The sequence below is a fragment of the Cyanistes caeruleus genome, chromosome 5 (assembly GCF_971803275.1).
Source record: "Cyanistes caeruleus chromosome 5, bCyaCae1.hap1.1, whole genome shotgun sequence".
Taxonomy (NCBI): domain Eukaryota; kingdom Metazoa; phylum Chordata; class Aves; order Passeriformes; family Paridae; genus Cyanistes; species Cyanistes caeruleus.
Window position 1 is genome coordinate 50,794,014 of NC_141705.1, and position 20,511 is coordinate 50,814,524.

The window sequence follows — 20,511 nt, forward strand, 5'->3', positions numbered from 1 at the left end:
GTAGAGAGCTGTAAGGTCTCCCAGCAACTTTGCAAGCAGATTTCTGCAACTACACTCATTTTCTGTCCATCAGCAAGCCCACCACTGACCAGTGTTCCTTGCACCCTGACAGGTCTGATTGTCCGGGAGGTCAGCATCGAGATTTCGCGGCAGCAGGTGGAGGAGCTCTTCGGGCCGGAGGATTACTGGTGCCAGTGCGTTGCCTGGAGCTCCGCAGGCACCACCAAGAGCCGGAAAGCCTACGTCCGCATCGCATGTGAGTGCTCGGCTGTGCAGCTTGGGGGGGTGGTGGTTAGTGAGGAGAAGTGCAATCTCTGCCATTTCAGGGAGATGTTTCGTTTCCAGCCACTTAGGCTCTGTATTGTGCAGTTATTGATGCATGCTGAAACTGAGGCCTTCAGAAATATCCACGAGAGTTTCAGTTTCTTCTCAAGAGCTAAACCTCATTCTCCTGAGTGTGGCATCAAAACCAGTATTTATTGAGTGCAGCAGTTTTATGTCCGAATAAAAGTGCCTGAAGCTAATGTGTAGGAACCTTAACAAAGCAAGCTGTGGAGAGAGGCGATAGCTGTTCTTATCACAGAACTACAGAATGGTCAAGTCTGGGAAGCACCTTTGGAGGTTATCCAAACCTTTGATCCAACCTTTGGCTCAAGCTGGGCCACCTAGAGCCAATTACCCATGGCCAAATGACTTTTGAATATCTCCAACAAAGGAGACCCCACCACCTGTCTAGGCAACCCATGCCACTGCTCTGTCACCTTCACAATGAGAAAGTATTGCCTGGTGTTCAGAGTGAACTTTCTGTGTTTCATCTTTCCATTGCCTCTAGTTCCATCATTGGGCTCCACTGAAAAGAGCCTGGCTATGTCTTTGTTGCTCTCTCCCATCTGGTGTTTATACACATGGATCCCTCTGAGCCTTCCCCTCTCTGGGATGAGCAGTCCCAGCTCTCTTGGCTTTTTCTTGTAGGAGTGATGCTGCTGTCATCTTTGTGCCCTTTGCTGGGCTGCTGGCTCCACTATGTTCATGTGTCTCTTGTACTGGGGAGCCCAGAACTGGTCTCAGCACTCCAGATGTGACCTCACAAGGGCTGAATTGAGGGACAGGATCAGCTCCCTCACCTGTGGTCAATACTTTTTCTCTAACACAGCATTCATTAGCCTTATTTGCTAACATTTGCTACGTTTCTGACTTACTGTCAACTTGGTGTCCACCAGAACACCCAGGCTCTTTTATGTAAAGCTGAAAATACATATCACTGCAGTCAGACAATAGAGCTGCTGTTCTTTAGCAAAGAAAAAAGTGTATGTTTATCATATCATGTGATCAGATTGGTAATATGAGTTGGAAAGTGGTCATCTCATCATTGTAGTATTTCATCATTGTTATTCATGGCTACTAGCCTCAGTATTTATTTGGAACCATTCCCATCTTAGACCCCAAGAACACAGGGCAACCAGTTCCCTGAAAAGAGATCTTCATTTGACTGTACAAATATTTAATGTTCATTAATTTTCAAAGAGGTGCTTTTCTTTGTAATAGAGTAGACACACTGGGGACTCCCATTTCTCTTTCACATGATGAAATACTGTTCCATATAGTAGGAACAAAATACATCATCTAGAATTGCCTTTCTTCCACTGCTTTCACCTCAGCAAAAACACATTTTGTGAGAAAAGGTCATTGGAAGCTGGATTTGCAGCATACTTATATTTCCTGAACTGTGCCTAACAATTTATAATGGGATAAGAGAATTCTTCCAGCCAAATAAACCTTTTCACAGACACATTGGAGAAAGGACTCTTTGTCATTATAACTCTCCATTAAGGGCTTGATTCTCCTTCAGTTCTTGAGAAACTACTACTTGGTTAAATCCTCAAAGAGGAGGTACCTTCTGTATAAACATCCAGATACAAATCTCAGAGGTGCTATTTAAATACCCATTTTTGAATGCTTTTAGTCCAAGTAAAATAGGATATAGGGACCTGTATTTCTAAGCATAGGCCTACCCTCAGAGAAGAATTTCCCCAGGGCTAAGGGGAATTAAAATTACTGTACAAGACAGTCTTCCTGCAAAAGCAGAAATGCCATTACATGTGTGCATATTGCTTTCCCGTGGCAGGAAGCTTTTCTAAACTTTGAGGATTTTCCTTTTTTGTACTGAAACAAAAGAGACTGATTTAAATTCTTTCTTCCAAACAGTCAGCACTTCAGAGAGGCTTAGCAATGTTTGAACAGGTTTTTTAGATTATGACTCTGCAGTTAACTCATTCTGGAGACTCTCATGTCCTGCCAGGTAGCCCTTGACAGATGACCATTAAATTAACACAGTTTGGAAGTATTTTATAGATACTTAAGTGAATTTTACTTGATATTTAAGTAACTTTTGTGTCCTGGCATACCTGTGTACCTAATTTCTATGTGACACATAATCATTACGTGTCAATGGAAGTTATTTTATATCAACTGATATTTCTTCCCAAGTGTCCACGTTTCTATTGAAGGTGCTCATAATACAGAGCTTGCTTGTTTTTCTTACTGTATTCTGGAAAGAGGGGAAGAATCAGTTCAGTGATTTTTCCAGAGTTTCTGTGGCTTTTTTTTTTTTTTTTTTTCCCCCGGAAAAATCTAATTAAATAAACACCAGGGAGTTTTTGAGGCCTGTAACTCAAATGTGTCTTTGTATTTTACTGACGTTTTTTTAACCTCTTGTCCCTGAATTTGGGGTTCTTGGACAGCTATGACACAGGCAAGTCATATAGACTCCTTGGGATTAAGGGTTGAAGTATGAGTCCTTCAATTCGTGGATTTTAAACCAGCAGCAAAAGCACATTCTTTGCAAAACTGTACGTGCACAGATTTCTAAAAATTTGTCAAGTAACTCTAACTTACTTTTTGGGAACTCAGGAAGATGATATGGGGAATATGCCTTACTTTCTGATGTCACTGGTCTGCGAGACCACTGTTTTAAACTCAGAGCTTTAAACTCAGTGTTTTAAACTCAGTTACACCAACACACATCTGTATTCACAGCTTTGACTTCTTAAAACTGACTCTGCACTGGCAATATAACAGTAGTGTCACAATAAACTTTCAGCACAGCTGGTTAAGTATTCTGGTGGTTCCACAGTGTGCCATGAGTCTGGGATAACAATGTAGGTTCAGTGCAGTGCTTATTAATCCAGGAAATCAAAGATGTCCAAATCTTAAGAGGGACAGAAGAGTCCATCTCTCCACATCAGTCTGTAGCTGTAGTGGCTTATTTGTCACCAGTGCAGTCTTCCCTCTTAATTGGCACAAGAGTGAGCTCTGACACCTTTAGGAAAGGTGAGGGGCCAATGGAGCATGTAAGCTGCTTAAGTGGAATTATTTATCTTAATACCCGAACCTGGCGATTTTATCTTGACAGGTACAACTGTAGCATAACTAGCCATATCTAGCACATTCAGAAAAGCTTTTCTCCTCTTTCTCTCTCTCTCTCTCTTTCCTCATCTCCCTCTCCTCTCTTCTCTCCCTCTTTCTCCCTCTCCCTGTTCATTTCCATCTCCTTTTGTCCTTATCTGCTTTCTGGTTTTTCTCCCTTATGCCCTTACATTTTATTCTGGAATTATTGTGTCCTCTCAAGGGCTGGAGCTGCACTCCATTAAAACAAACAAACAGAAAAATAGCACCCAGCATCACTGTTCACTGAGCGTGTAATAGAATTAACTGAAAAGTAATTTGAAAGTGTGAAAAATGTGCATCCTGGAAAAGCAGCTTGTGTTTGTTTAATACAGGGTCAGGCATGTGTCAGAAAGTACATAACAACCTGGTCAATGAAAGTTCTCTGTGAAAATCAATTGCAACATTGCTTTGACCAAGAGCTTCAGTTATTCAGGAGTGATCTATAAATGTGGACTAAAGATGCTGCTGGTTTTCAAAGGCTGCCCATGCTGGCAGTACAGACAGGAAGAGAGCCTGAGTTTAAAGACAACATTCCAGCTTCCCTAAGGGTTCAGGATCATGCCTATGCTGGGAAATGACTCCCTTCTGTGCAGGCTGTGTCTGCAAAGGCATGTTTTTTCTGTCTCATGGAATTCATTGTCCTGGGGCATTGGTCCCCCCATGAGTGCAGAGCTGAGCATTTCATCCTCTTAAACCAGCAGATTTCTTGAGATTAATTTTCACTTTGCCATTTCAGATATATCAGCAACCTAAAAAAGTAGTGACACCTAATGTATGTATCTTGGTGGAGCTGGAAAGATAGAATAAATTTTCTGAGATATTTCCTTAGGAAAGTGCTAAAACACATTCCCTATTTATTCACACTTTTCTGTTTTACTCTAGGCAAATCCTAAGAGGAGCCTTAGAAGTCACTAATATGTTTTGATACAGTTTTCCTGCTCAATTAAAAAATTTTCCTGTCATGGAAGGAGAAAGGAAGGAGGGATTTTGGGCAGCTTTACCTTCGGCTGTGAAAAATGCAACCAAATATAAAGTTTTAATGTGAATTTTCTGTAACAGAGCTGATGTCATTGAGCAAATAAAACCTAACAGGGCAAAATTCCTGTTAAAACAATGAATGAGGTCTGAACGTGTGTAACCAAAAGTAGAGTTAAACCCACTGGAACATACATCTGATAAAGACTAAACAATAGCTGCAGGATTTGACCTAATTTTTAGATCAGATAATAAAGGGGTGGCTAAGACAAATTGCTTTGAGCCCTTGTGCATAGAGCAACCTCGCTTTTCATTTGCACCACTTCGGTGTTGTAGCTTCACTGACTTCAGGATGTTAACCCATGCTCTCCTTGATAAAATATATTAAAAACTGAAGCCCTAAATATGTTTCCATGTTTTTGTTTTGTTGAACATCTTTGATAAAATAGAAGCTTTTTCTGTAATTTCTATTACCTGATATTTTTTGGTGGAATGGATGTGAATAGTTATTTCTTTTCTTTTATTTATTATCCTAAAATCAGAATTAAAAAAAAAACAAAATTAAAAAAATTAAAAAGCCCTGATGTAGTAAAGAACTGTACTCGTTAATATTTTTAATAATTTTGTACTATAGTTTCCCATGTACTTATCTGAAAGCCTTTATTCTCCCAGACATTTTCTTCAAAGGCATGCAATTAATATATGTATGTCAGATACCGTATACTGATTAGATATATGCAGTACAGAAAAATAGATTGGTTCATCTCTGCTTACAAGGGGTTTGCATTTATGCAAAGAAGCAGATATGAAAAAACAACCACATATTCTTTACAGATACTTGTTTATCTCACCTTTTGGTGCTGGGGCCCATGCTCCATGGCACGTGGCTGCAGTGCCTTTTTCCCCTCTCTTCACATACCTGATCCAAGCAGAACTGTGAGGACACATTCTGCAGCCACTAAAGCATTACACCCCTTTGCAATAGGAACAAAGTTGGGTGGATGTTGAGATAAGCAGAGGGATCTAGGAAGGTCAACAATTGAAAATTTTAATGGGAAGGTGCATCCAGGATATCCAGTATTAAAAAAATACCATAAAAATATGGTTTGTGTACCTTGGCAAGTGTGTATGGGAGTTAGCAGAGATAGGACCTTAATTCCTTCCTTCCTTGTGTACCATTTAAGTTGCTACTAATCAATATCTGCTGCTCGGAGTTAATAAAGGGATGACTGAGGCACGTGGTCTTGAGCTGAGATTACTGAAAGACAGCAGATTACAGAAAGAGCAGCAGAGAGGTTAACTGTGCATTTAGCATATTCAGTCCTGCCTACCTCTGTGCTGGTGCTCCTGAAAAGCACACTTCTGTACCACTTCCCACTTAGCAGGCATGACCATTCCCAAATTTAAGAACGCAGTTGCAGAAGTAATAAATAGAAATTACATTGCATTGCACCGAAGAGCCAAGACTATGAATTAGTGTGGACTTGATGTTAGCATTGCTTAAGAAACAAAAGGAAACTCCTTTACTGAATTTACATTAATTTAATCTCTCTGTAGGTGCTTTGAGAATATCCTACCTACACTGTCATTCCTAATAAATTGCCATCTTTCAGTACAGGCTGATTAGGGCCTCAGTGCTGATAGATCCAGCCAGGAAGCTAACAAACTTTTGCTTGTATTTTAGCAGTGACCACACAGCTGTGTGAGTTAGGTTAGTGTATCAAAAGAGCAACAACAAAACAGCACTTATATAGCGTTTTCAGTTTTAGTGTTTCAGTGTCTTTTAAATTTAATTCTACATATAAATTGTAATGTACACCTGATGTTTACAATCCAATGTCTTTAGTACCTTTAGCACATCTGTCATGTAAAAAGTCACCTGTCAAGGTTAGGTCATTTGAATATTACATTTAGATTTATTTGAAAAACAAGAACTTAGGAGTCCATCTTCAATCACCAAATAAAATAATAAATAGAATTAAGCTTATAAGTTGGTTTTCAGGTTACAACTTGAAGTTTACAGTTTACAACAACAAAGCTTACAACAAAATATTGAGCTACCAAGCAGAAATAGAAGGGGAGGAGATCAGTGTGATCAGTGTACACCTGGGAACCCATCTGCTCAGTGAATTCTTGACAAAGGTTGTTTACTTGTATTTCTTACAGTTGTTTCAATACCAAATGTGTTGAGTGGGTCATTCTTTATAATAGCACAGCCCACATGGAAGCTGTGCTGGAAAAAACTGTTTAGTCTTACCAGCACCTGTCTGAATTAGCTTGGAGCTAAGGAGACAAAGGGAAAAAATGTTTTTTTAGCAGATCTGTAAGGAGTGAGTTTCTAGAGTCTTCAGTGTTATCCCCAGCTGGCTGAAGATGCCATTGGCAGAATGAGGACTGGCCGGTCTGCACCTCCCATTTGCTCAGGCTGAAAATACAAAGGAAATAAAAGAGGAGAGAAGGTCCTGGGTTAATGCAGATTGTCTTGCAGATTGTAGCCTGGCAAACAAAGGGTGTTCCTCACCTCATTCTATAGCTCAGGTGAGTGGATAGAACAGCCTGCGTGCCCAAAACAAGGTGTGTACTTCCAAGAAGCTCCTGCAGACCCCATCAGCTGTTTGGCATGGAAGCTCCTGCTGATTCCTGGCTAGGTGGGGTGTCAGCCTTACTGCCAGGGCCACCAGAGGGCTGAAGACAAGCTCAGCCCAAGCCACGAGCTGCCAGGCCTCTTTGGAAAGGTGGAAGTCCCACCATTCAGGATGTTCCTCTCCAGAATGAGAAGGTGGCTGTGTCAGCCTCGTGGTGATGCAGCATTTGTCTTTTAAGGACTGGCCAGAAGTGAAACAGCCCCTTCAGAAAAGGAAAGAGTAGCACAGAGTTGTGTATTGAGCATTAAGGGAGAGTTTTGAGGTGTTGACTTATTTCCTCAGTCCAGAAGCGTGGGCCAGCCGAGAGCACAACCCTGTCCAGCTGCAATCCCATTCCATGAGCAGCGGTGCTCTGGAGGAGGGCAGGGGGCTTTGATCAAGGCCCAGTGTGCAGCTGATACAGCAGGGGACTCCACAGGGCAAGACACCACACTTAGAAAAGCCATCGACAGAGATTGCAGAGGGATCCCCTGGGTTACAGACTGATGACACCCCTGTGGCTGTCTCACTGGAAGTCTGGTTTGATCTAATTAATCAAACACAGAGCTGCGACCACACAAGAGCAAAATGGGGAAAAAAAGAGGTTTTTGTACCTAAACTTTCCATTGCTTTCCCACCAGTGTGATTGATCCCCACACAAAGGTCATAGACTCAGCTGTGAACAGAAAAGCAAGGCCAAAGTATGCCTGACAGGGCAGGGTTTCTTACATTTAGATTTGCAATTCAGTCTTTTATGGCTTTTTTTTGAAGCGAAAAGGTGTTTCAACTCTATCCATGTTGTGGAAAGTGATGGAAGAGACCAGGTTTACAATATTAGTCATGTTTCTTGAACTAAGAATCAGCCATCCAAGTCTGGGAACAAATGTACTGAGATGTGTTTTCACAAGCACGTGGATTCTCTTTCACTTTGTAGAACATCAGTAGCATTTTACCACTCTTTTTCCACAATTATTTTTCTGTTTGGGTGTTATTATTAGACCAGGTAAAATTTAAACAGAACTGAACCTTGCATCTTGAGAACACTCTCAAGGGAAGGAGGTAGATTTGTAATCTTACATGTCACATACCAATCCTCTTATAAAAGCTAAAATTATACCAAGCCATACTCACTTTAGTGTTTTAATTTTATTTTTTGCTTATGACACATTTGTTTTTATATAGATGGCTGTATATACTTTCCTATGTAAAGGAAGCTATCTTCCATATGGAAATACATGCTTTTTGTGGAGCTCTTTTCACATTCTTAAGCCTTTGTTTCTCTGAAAGCACACACTGAACATATTTTTCCCAGTGGCCATAGTTAATATGACAGTTGTATAGAAAAGAAATGTGGGGTTTTTGCTCTTTGTGCTCTTAAAGCTTGCTCATATTTTAGATTGTTTGTTATAGGAAAGTTGACGTTGAAGTTGCTAGAAGGAGAAGGGAGTCTTAAAGGTCTACCAAGGGCAGAAATCCATCTTTCCCTGACAGTAATGCTGCCTTGTTCTGTTCGTCTGGTTTGCATCTAATTCCTGGCTGACAAGTGTCCGTTTTTCATGCTCATTCATTAGTCACCCTTGCATTAGCACCGTGTTGAAGCGCCTGGTCTGCCTCTTATCACATTTCTCAGAAATGATAAAAGATATCCTTATAGTTTTACCCACCCACACATCACTGTAAAACCCAGAACAACTGTGATAAAATATATTTGATTAAAAAAAAAAATAATAGGGTCGTTCTTCGCTCTTTCTTGGAAGCTGACAGGTAGAAGAGGAAGTGGGGAAATGACATGACTTCCTGTATAATCTATTACCTTTGGCAGGCAAAAATGCAACTCCTGAGTGTTTTGTAAGATAAGAATGCATTAAACACATAATGAAGTAATTTAGCAGTGCATCAGAAATGAGATCTAATGCCCCTTTGTCCAAAAAGCATAGCAATTCATAAGTAAAGTTAAAGTTAATATGGCGTACACTGAGAATCTGATTTCCCATTACTTTATTTCAGTTTTATGCTTATGAAAATCCTCTCATTTCAATGCAGCTCTTATGTAGCCATATGTCCTTACCAGAGAGGGTTGTGCAGGAGTATTTCAGGAGTCTTGGAGGGAAGTCTCACCGTAAGTATGCTGTAAACATGCTGCGATATATGCCACAAGAGCCCCCTCTGAATTTACTAGGACTGTGCTTTAGTGAGGAAAATAGTCTGGCTCAGGGTGGCAGACCAGAATTTTAATTGCTGCCTTTGGTTTCTTTTATGAAGACAGCCTTGAAGGGAAGGTAGAGGTGGGGTGAAGTGCCTGGTGAGGGTGCAGGCTGTTACCTGAGCCTGGCAGTGACATCCCTACCTGCAGCTGGGTGAGATCTGTCAGAGAGCTGCTGAAAGACAAGATGGGCCCTTCAGCACCACTATCCACCCTGCTTCTCTCCACCATGGAGAATATTACCTGCATGAAGGGAGGAAGAGTCTTGCTAACACAGGCAATATAGGATTATTCTATCATCCAAACTAATAATGGAAGGAAAGTGCAGCTGCCTTTCTCTTGCATCCCCCACTATGGAAGGTGAGGGTAGGGAAGGTGCTCTTTCAGTGTCTGCTGCCCACCTGAGGCTTTAATAATGCACACTGCCTCTTCACAGACAGAGAGGTCCTGATCCAGAAAGGATCAAATGTTTTATTGATTTGCTTTTCCAGGCATATTTTTGGAAGATTGTTAAAGCTTCTTCTTTTTCTCTTTTTTTAACTGGGATGTATTTTATTAGTCTCTTACCATTCTCTGGGAAAATGAATCCCTTCTCTCCTCACTCACAAGCAATTGTAACTTAAACGACACTTTGAGAAATTGAAAAGTGCTATTGAAAATACTCTGCTTGGGAAAGATCCAAAGTCCCTCAGTACATTCGCAAGCTCACCCACTCCCAGCTGACAGTGTGATGTTCCCGTGATGACTATAATTGTTAGATGGCAATGGAAGCTGAAGATTGAAGAATTAGAAGGATGTCATTGTTATCCACAGAAATCACAGCAAGGGCCATAGAGAAAAAGCAGTCATTTCAAAACCCAGTACTGTCCAAGTAGGCTGTTTCATGATAGTTACAGAAGATGATGAAGATGTTTGTCCAGGCCCTCTGCTTCTTCTTCATCAGCTAAAAACCCATCTTGTGTGTGTCACAACCAGCCAGCCTTATGCTTGGTTAGGTCAACTAACCATAAGTGCCCTGCACTGTTACCATCTGGAGCCATTTGTAGGTGACATAGCTGCTGTGGGAGGTGGTGGGATAAAGCTGTGAACACGTGGGAGGGAGCCAACAGGATATAAGAGCTCCCAGTCTTGTAAATACACAATTATGTACTTTCACCCCTGCCAAATTAGTATAATTTACTCAATAGTATCTAATGGCTCCTTTGAGAACATTACTGCCTATTATGTCAAAGGCCCTACTTAGTGTATTTTTAGTTTGTGGATCATTGAAATGCCTGAACCCAACGGTGCCATTAGAGCATCCTCCCACAGCAAGGCCCTGTGGGTGGGGGCAGCCGGGGGAGCCAGGCTCCCACAGGGTTCATCTCACCTGCTGCAGCACCACTGGAAAAGGGGCTGGTCATGCCCAGCAGTTCCAGCTGTTGGTGACAAAGAGGTTAAAGGGGGACTTTTTTACTATTATTGCACATTTCTAGATTCATGCTATTTACTTTAGTATACATTAAAACTTGGGGATTTTTCTAAAGGCAAGTGCTTTATGGGAGAGGTGATTATTGTGCATCTAAGGCAATGCAGAACCAGAGCTCTGTTAAATATTTCAGGAAGGTAGGCAGAACAGTAAATCAACATGTCAAGAAAAATATTCAGATTATTATCTAATCTCCTTCTACTGTCTTCAGCCTGAACACCTGAAAGCTATTATTAATATGCTATTTAATACTGTGCTTATATGCTTCTATTACTATTACAGTAACCTTCTCTTTTTCCCTCAACCATGATATTAGAGCACAATAATTGTCTGCATTGTGCACGTGTGTGTACCTGCTAAATGCACCAAGCTGTACCTGATGGAGAGGTAATCCTTTTCTCCTGAAGGTACCCATGGAACTAGCAATAATGTGATCTTATGGGTACTGCAAGCAATATAACCCCAGCTGTTTGCTAATTTATAGCAGACTGCATTATCCTGACATTGTGTGTGCCCAGGATACCTATCAAGTGCACAGGGTGGGTGAGAAGCCTGGGCCCAAAGAAGAATGTAACTTCCCAAGAAACCTACCAGCTCCTGAAAGAGCTGCTCATTTCCTTGTTTAATGTGCAGAACTGCAGCAAGCCAAAACTCAGCATTTCGTCCTTGGAATGATTCCCACCCACGGGCACTAGGAAGGTTCAGGGTTTACTCAAATGGAGCCGTAGAACCCAAATGTCCCCTGGATGGCCTGTCAGAGGGTGGGGTGAAGCTGCTAGTGCTGGCAATGCTTTGGGAGCTCTGTACAGACATCAGAGACTTGCTGTGGCTGCTGTGACATGAACGAGCCTCCCTGGTTCGTATAACTCCAGTGTCACAGGGATGCTGACAGGAACAGCCTGGCAAAACTTGGCAGTCATCCTAAGAAACATTCATGTCCAGATTTTTGCTCCTCCTCTTTGCCCTGAGTTATCCAGTGTTGTAGGGTAAAGCCCTCTTCAGCAGCAGCTGAGGTTGGAATGGCAGGGTTTGTAGTGAGGTATCTGACATTGGCCTGTGCTCCCTTTTGACAGAAGGTAATCCCAACCAAGCAGAGAGCTGTAGACTGCAATTTCTTATGTTGTTGCAGTAGGATGTACCAAAGCTTATCTTTCAGTGCCTTAAACTGTGGCCAGGACTCTCTGCCTTGCCCTGTATGCCAGAGAGAGCAAGAATGCTGCTGGTGGGAAAGCAGTGAAGTGTGGGGCTGCTTCTCTCATGCTTCTCTGTGATGCAGAGGAAGGACTGAGATACCTCAGTTTCACTGGGGAAATGCTCGAATGTCAGAAGTTTGCCACTATATCAAGTTAAAATGAGCATCTCCAACTATGACACAGCTTTCTCATGGTACCATTGAGCTGATACTTAATTCCAGGTAGCTGAGAAGTCATATTTTCCCAATAATGAGATAGAGAAAAAGAGATAGAGGTCTCGTTCTATTCAAAATTTCAGGGTATCAGAGGAGCTGATTTTGGTGGCAGCCATCCCGTCTCCTTTTCCATCTCTGTTTTTGCCAGCCCCAGGTTTTGCCTTTTGGTAGCACTGAAGCAGTTCCTTGTGGGTCAGCTCTTAATCAGGTCTTGGAGGTAATCTAGAAGAAAAACAGCCCTTTGTGTGGTTTATTTGTAAACTGGTTCAATTCAGTGATCTGTTTTCTAGTCCAGTCATAGGTTATGGCTTCAAAATATGAAATAGCTGGCTTTTAAATTGTTCCCATATGACTGTGTCTTGTTGCCAATATGACACAAGTATTTGTGCAACCTCACCGTGAGCTGATGTACGGAAATGGTTTGACTTCAGAACAAGAAGTAAAACAAAAATAACTGAGTTGTAAAGTTTTTGAAGTCAGGCCAGCTCTTTGATGTGACTTTAAGCATGGCTTCAAATCCATTTGCAGAAGGAGCTGGCAGCAGGGAGAAATACCCCCAGTAGCTACTGGGGCTGAATGCTCATTTTGCCAAAGCCACGTCCCCCCTGGCACAGTGAGGAGGGTGGCAGTCCATGGCAGAAACACCGAGATAGTGACAAGGAGGGAACTTCTCAAGTCCACTTTACCATCAGTTACAAAGGGGTACAAAAAAGCCAGACTTTGCAGCTGTCCAGTACAATGAACTGGTCTGATCTTTGGAGGTGCATTCGATGCCCTGTCAGTCTGCTGCATTTCTGTGGTGCTGTGGAGAGATCCAAACATGGTTCAACTACTTAAAGTGACTTTCTATTATTATCATTATTATCACTACATTATTGTTATTATTAATAATAGCAATAACTTACTGCTACAGGGATAATGATAAGGTGTAGACAAATTAGCTAAAGCTGTAAAGTTAATGCTTATGAGCTAAAAGTACATTAAATCACAGCATGAGCACTTTCATCTATGAGTTTAAGGCAACTCAGTTTATATGCTGCAGTTTTACAGATTTATTTAATTTTCCATAACTTTTTTTTAGTGAAGTACTAAAAAGTACTTTGTATAGTTTACCAAAAGTAAATTATCTGAAGAAGGGACTTGTTTCACTATTTGTTCTGTGTCTGGACATGACCTTCCGCAGGCAGCCTTGGTTGCTCACTGGGTTCACATGCTGTACCACAATGTGAGTAATAAATCCACTGTGAAATCTTTGCTTAATATTTGAATGAAGTGAAAACATGACCCAGACTTTCTTTAATGCTTTATTTTACAGGGAGCAGAGTTTGTCTCTTGCATTTATCCAGCGTGGCAATCAAATGTAATTTAAATGTCCGGCTAATAATAATGTTAATGATTTTATTTTCTTTCTCCTTCTCAGATCTCCGGAAAACTTTCGAGCAGGAGCCCTTAGGGAAAGAAGTGTCCCTGGAGCAAGAGGTCCTGCTCCAGTGCCGTCCCCCTGAAGGCATCCCAGTAGCTGAGGTGAGCAACAGCAGCAGTGTGTGGCACTGGCGCATCCTAAGTAAGGCCTGGTGGGTGGCTAATGGTGCAGTGACTTACAGCAGGGCATGACGAACGGGTGCTAATGGAGAGCTGACTGACTGCTGCTCATAGACAAGATTGATTGGGACCTGATTAATGGCTTTGGGTTGTGGTGCCTTGCTGGGCAGAGCTGCAGGTCGTTTGGTTTCAGTTTTTTCTTCCCTTTGAAAAGCCCCAGCTGTACCTGGCACCGAGAGGACATGTATACGGGGGAACCAGCCTGCTATCTTTCCTTTTGCTTTTAAAGAAAAAAAAAATAATAATTTATTCTGAGGGGCACCTTTCAAACATGTTTTAATTTTTAGTTTGCCAGGCTATACTTCACTCACATGTATATGCACCACCCTGACAACTTGGCTTGAGAGGATGTACCGTGGTACACAGGCTCCCAGGTAAAGCAGCGTGAGGTTTGGGAAAACAGAGGATGTATCTGCCTAAGAAGCCATCTTCAGGGCCTTAGCTGTTTTTCCTACCAGCTTTTAAGCAAACCCAGAGTGGGTAGCCTGTCCTCCCCCTGCAGGAGCCAGCCTGCCCTTCAGCAGAATCTGTGCCTGACAACAGCAGCTTCCCTAAGTGCAGCGGTGCCTCCAGCTCCAGACTCACAGCTCACAGAAGGGGGTTCCCTGAGTCACAGGGGGGCCTCTGAAATCCTAAATCCACTGCGGCTGTTAAGAGAAAAATTGATTGCTAATGACGGTAATTCCCCTATCTGAATTCTCTTCGGTTTTCCTCTACCACGCACAGAAGAAACTGTTGCCAATTTGCATTAGGATAAGTCAGACTGTCATGGCTAAGTAGCAAAGTGGTTGTCACTCAGCGCTGATGGCTGATTTCTCAGGAGATGAAGCTTAAAGTGCTACCTCCCCATCTAACCCGAGTTTAGATTTAATCAGAATTGCAGAAACGTATCCACAAACATCAAAAAGAATAATTAGCACAGGAGATTTTTCCCATTTTCTTGTTCCGTAGGCTGTTTTCTTTCCCCATTAAGATCTCCGAAACTGCAAAGAGTGTTTAGGTCTGCAGAGCCAGCTTGCTGACAACTGTAATATTAATCAGTTGGGTTTCCTCAGGAACTCAGCAGCAGGTTTTTGTTTTCCTTTCTGATGTTTCTTTGCATCAAATCAACTTCTTGTTGTACCATGGCAGGAGTTTCTGCGCTGGGATATGTTGTTTGGGCAGTGCAGGGTAGTGCTGGGGAGCTTCATTTCCTTTGCTAGAAACAGAGATTGACACTGACAGGCAGGTTGGTTTTTATGCAGTGCTACAAGCTCTGCTGGAATTTCAGCAGCCAGGCCGATTGTTCCCTCAGAAAGGTCTGTTATACCCAGTCGCGTGGCTGAGACCCAAACTGCATAATTTAACATGATTTGTGGAAAGTGATCTCTGAAAAAATCCTCTGTGAGCTGCTGCCATAACAGTTGTGCTTTTTCCTGCCTTCCAGCATCCTGCTCCCTCTGTCAATAGCTCTTCATGACGGTGCATTGACTGACTCTGAATCTTATTTGTACCACGGTCAGGGCAGACACCAATTAACACTTGGCAGGCTCAGAAATCTTATACTCCCTATCTGACATTCAAAAGAGCCATTCTCAATGTGGGTTTTTTTTCCTCTTCTGACTTTTGAAGTCAGAAGGAGATCAAACACCCAGATTGGACAGCCGCCTAATACAGCCTCTTTGTAGGTTCTTTCCAACACTATTAAAAGAACAAAGACCTGAACACTAATGAATATGAATACCTTAATGTGACACTTTATTACAGCCACTTGCTGAAGCTAGTAAGATAAATTTAAGGGAAAAAAAAAAAAGAAGAAAAAAAAGGAAAGATGAAAGATAACTTGGTGGGTTGAAGGATTACATGATTATTTTAATTTAAAGATGAATGAGTTCTTTGTTTAAGACTTAATTTATTTGTTTGGGGAAGTTTCTGATATGACGGTACAGGTAACTATAAGAAGGGCTTGGGAGAAGGCAGCCAGCAGACTGAGGCTGTTTTCCATCTTTTTGAAACACTGCTTTGATTCTGAGTAGGATAATGGATATGTTGCAGCTGTGAGCAGCATTTCCAAATGCTTTGGTGAGCATGTGCTTTAGATTCTTCAAACTCTGGAGTCTGTGTTTTGTTTAGGTTTGGTTTTTTTTTACTTACTGGCTTCTGAAGGAGTCACTGGATTTAACATCAAAACAGATGAAGAAAAGCTTACACTGTGAGGCTGTACAAAATGCACCTTCAGTGTAATGTGGTGCAGTGCTGGAGTCCAGAGTCCCTTTTGCTTGCTTTTACTCTTTGATTTCATTCTCCCCCTTCATTCTCTGTTGGGTGTCAGTTTGTTTATCTTTTTTTCCTGGTATTTCAAAGTGGTGAGAACAAGCATGCTCAGGGATAAATCCTGTCCTCTCTTCAGTATCTGGGGAATTCAGTCTTATCATTCCCAGCATATTTAATTGCAATTAACTGTGTCAAGCTCTTATGGATCAATGCTAGAGCAGATCTTAGGACTACTGAAAAGCTGAACCACATAGCAACATACGGCTTCTCCAGAGGTCAAGAAGGACAAAGACTGAGATGGGCAGGCAAAGCTTTTAAAGCAACACTTGCCAGTCCCTCAGATCCACTAGTACATGACAAGCATTAAAGCAGGCTCAGGCCATGGGCACTATGAAAAAAAAAGAAAACCACAAAATCCAAATACAAACAGATGTGTTAAAATACACCAGCCTCAGGGCCTGAGGCCAAATCGAAGTACATCTCCTTGTTCACTTGGGACAACGTAAAGAATCGAGGGTTTCCATGGTCTCTGGAAAAAACAGATTAGCTTCTCTGCAGTCACACACCCCTGCCCACCAGCCCTGACCAGTGTGGGTGTCAGCTGCTCCATGGCATCCCTCCCCACTCCCAGGTTTATAGCCAATATCAAGCTGAACAAACCTGCAGGTTCTGAACCATGCAGGTAAGTGTTTGGGCTGTTGCAGTGCATGGCAGCAGCAGGAGGACCAGCACTGGTGCTGTTACACCGAGGTTTCCGCACGTAGCTGAGGGGGGAAGGAGCAAACCCACATATTCCTGCTGTGACAAAAAGAGAAAAAAATGAGTGGACATAAAAACAAACTGCACCCTGCCCTAGCTCTATGCTTCTCTGCCTTCTGCTTTTCCCCCATGGGGAGAAGTAGGGCCAGGTGGTGAGATCAGCAGTCTGAGCCGCCAGCCTCACGCTCAGTGGAAGTCAGACAGTTGCAGCTCCCCAGCATGAACAGAAACATCCATTGCAATTCCACTCTGCTCTTTGTGTGTGATTTTCTAAACCTAACCTGAGAAGGCAGGAAGGATCCCATTCTGTGATGCTCCAACAGTTATGGCTGAGTTGTTAGCAATTAACCCCTTAGCTCATTTAACTTGTTCTTTGAAAGAGACTGGCGTCGTATTGCACATGATAAAATATAGTTAGAGACACTGAGTCACATCAAATTAGCTCATTTGGGTAGGTTATAGATCAAAACACAAATGAGATGTAAGATTGGTTAATATGCCATAAGCTGCCAGATGAACTTTTGCATGGAAATTTATGATTTGTGGTGCCTTTAATGGGGGGGTAATTGCTTCTTTAATTTTAATTGAGGTGTTTCACAGAGTAATTTAATTGCAGAACAGGGTGTAATGTACAGTTTGGTGACACAGTTGGGCTAAAAACTGGATGTGATATTTATCCACATTCATGGTTTTAATTAGGAACTAGAGCAAGGGGAAAAGGATCACTGAGTCAAGAGGCAGAAGAGGGTGTTTTGCCAAGTCAAGATGACTGTGACACAAACTTTATTCAGCTGCTCTCTCCCAGTCAAAGGCTGGTGGAAGCTAGGGGCTTCTCCAACTAGTCAGCTCCATCTAATTGATTATTTATATGACTGCTGTTTGCATTGTTTCCTGAGAGCCTCTTATGTTTTGCAGCAGTTGTCCCTTAACTGGGAGTTCATGTGTGTGCGTTTCCATGCAGGTGTGTGTCACTGAGAGTGTTTAATATTCACAGCAGGAAAGTGAGCTCCAAGACAGACAAGTAGAGGAGTTTGTGACCACAACTGCTAATTGCTGAAAAGTGGCACTGCTCTTTGCTGTGCCTTGTGACATACGGCAGAACTGCCTTTGGGTGTCAGTGAGAGGAAGTAATGGGGAGGGGGAAACAGGTTTGTGTTATGAAGGAGCACAGTCCAAAATGAATGAGGGCTGCTCATCCTTTGCTCTGGAGAGCCATTGGGTAAGGTCTGGCCATGCAGACCTGTCCTCCAAAAGTACAGGATAAAGCACCCTGCAGTTGTCAGCACCTGGTCCCCTACATTTCTGTCCTTTTGAACACACATTTTACCCCCCAGCCTACTGGTGGGTGGTTGAGTCATTCTCGCAAAGCATGAGACGTAGGTTACAACCTCCTGCTTGAAGGACAGGTTTGCATTTGGATTTGTGCTTTCCTGGGAAGTATGCTGAGTACTAGATTATTAGATAGCCTTGTTTTTACATTTCCTACCAGTTCATTTCCACAGTGCAGAAACCCATGCCAAAGAGCACAGGTCTTCTTGCAGAACTGCTTTTTCTGACATCTGACTTTTCTATGGGATCTAACCCTATCCTTCCTAGTCCAGTTCCATTGATGCCAGTGTAAGTGAGGGCAGAGCATGGTCCAAAGTGAATCTAGTTGCTGTATAATTCAGTTCAGGCAAGGGTGATCTGTGGGACTGGAGAGCAGTCAGGCTTCTAGTTCCTCCATGAAATATTACAATGGGAGATTTTCTACAAGAGTACTGACATGAACCCTTTTAGCTTATCCTCTTCTCTACAGTTGGCTTCCTGTGGCAAAAACAGCTCTGGGATTCTGGTGTAGCTTACACAAACTACCTGTCCACATACCCACATGGTGCCAAAAGTGCCAGTCAACATGTGAGCTATGGGGCTCCAGCAACCTCTTTTAGGTGGAAAAAGAATCCCAGCAGCTTCTGATGGCCACATAGCCGATGCTGTGGTTTTCATTTAATAATGCCATAATCTGTGCTTGAATTTGAGACTGTGGAATAAAGTTCTCCATCTGTTGCTACCAGTCCACCTCAGAAGTTTGATCTGAGGCTTCCCAGTTGTGCATAAAGCAAAGTTGTACTGGGGATGGAGGCATCCAGCATCTGTACATGCACCCTGCAAGCAGAGAGCTGGGTATACGTGTAGTTAAGGAGCTGTTTCCACAGCAGGAACAACAATTCTCCTTATTGGCAGCAGAAGCACAATAAGAACAGCTGAACAAAACACTATAGTGGTTTGCATTTGCTGTCTCATTCTCAGTATGTTTTGCAGTCTCTCATAGCTGTAATTTCAGTCTCATTGGAGATCATTTCTTTCTCCTTTTATTTTCAATCTTAGATGTGTATAAAATATCTTTCCAGTAAATAGACATACAATAGTACATAGAGGACAGCAGAGAGTTGCTGGGATGAAATCAGATTGAAAATCAGATAGCATTCCTCAAAGAGACACTTGAGTCTCAAGGTACCCAAAATTTTTGCTGGCTCATCTGAAAACAGTTAGAGTTTTCTCAGTCTTACTTAGACATCTTGTACTGTGTCCAAATCAGTAGTTAGTTAGTTTCACAAATGCTTTATTACTGGAATGTGTGTATGTTACAATCCAAGCGATGCTGGGGAGCAGAGATTTCCCTGTGGCTGTTGGAGGTGGTGCCAGCTCAGCAGGGACTGCTGCAAGGTGAGCAGTGCCACTGGGAGCAGTTGGCACAGCTGCAGAGAACACCAGCCACAAGCCAGCGTGGATGGGGAACCAGATGGAAAGCAATCCTGTGTCAACCAGGCATGGGGAAGGCACGGGTGCAATGTTCTTGCCTTCCAAAATTACAAATTGCCTTTCATCAAGGCGAGTTTCTTGCTGCTCCCAGATGTTTGCATCCTGTTTCTTGTGGACGAGTGCACTGGTGGGCTTTGCTTGTGTTTGGAGGGGAGAGGAATTGCTGGTTTTGGCAGATGCTCCTGGCTCTGAAGATCACTCTAGGGCACGTTGGTGCAGAGAAGGCAATGAGCAGCTGGGATCCAGAACTCAGACCCTGCTGACTTAGCTCTTGAGATTGCCAGGCATGTTGGGAACAACTCTTATGATCAAGAGGGCAGCATCTAGATGAGATCATATTCCTTTTCCATCCTTGGGTTTCTTTCGGAGCAGATGTGTTTCTGCTCTACCAGTTTCTAAAACAGTCGCGCATACGCAAGTGTGCCAAGAGATTTAAGTGCCTAGGAATGCTGGTGATTTGGTATGGATAAATTTGTATCAGCAATTAGCTTCTGTAATAGGTTTTCCTGCGTGTGTAATCGCTTGTGTGATTTATGTTCCCTGTGTTCATTTAGTCTGCACAGAAGCCTGGCCTGGCTTTGCAAGTCTCAGTGTCTGTGTGTGCTGCTGCTGGAAACACACTGTGGCAGCACAGGTCTGGCTGGCTGGCTGCAGCTCCCAGGTAGGGCTGAGGTGGTTATTGCAGTTTTCTGTTCTGGCTGATGGTCTTGCTTTTCATATTGGGTGGCCATGTGGCAGGTTCCTTCTGTTAATGAGAACAAATGTGCCAATTATGATAATGTATCTCCCGATACCAATCAGTGAATGATTAGAGACAACACATCTGTCTCTCACCAGGGAGCAGGATGACAGAAGAGACACTACAAGTTGTTCCAAATTACAGACACCTTGGATCGTGCCTTCCCCTGCTGGCCGCAGGGACAGCTCAGTCTCCTGCAGGCTGGCTTGCCAGCCCATTAGCAGTCCTGGA

General features: G+C 42.7%; 1 protein-coding gene across 2 annotated transcripts in view; it reads left to right on the forward strand.

Moving 5' to 3' along the window:
• UNC5C (unc-5 netrin receptor C) overlaps nt 1-20,511 on the forward strand; it is a 243,501-nt gene that overhangs the window by 174,671 nt on the left and 48,319 nt on the right. For both annotated transcript variants that reach the window (XM_023927008.2, XM_023927009.2), the window contains exons 3-4: nt 113-256; nt 13,546-13,649. In XM_023927008.2, coding sequence (XP_023782776.1) covers nt 113-256; nt 13,546-13,649 — 248 coding nt within the window. The remainder of the gene's footprint in view (nt 1-112; nt 257-13,545; nt 13,650-20,511) is intronic.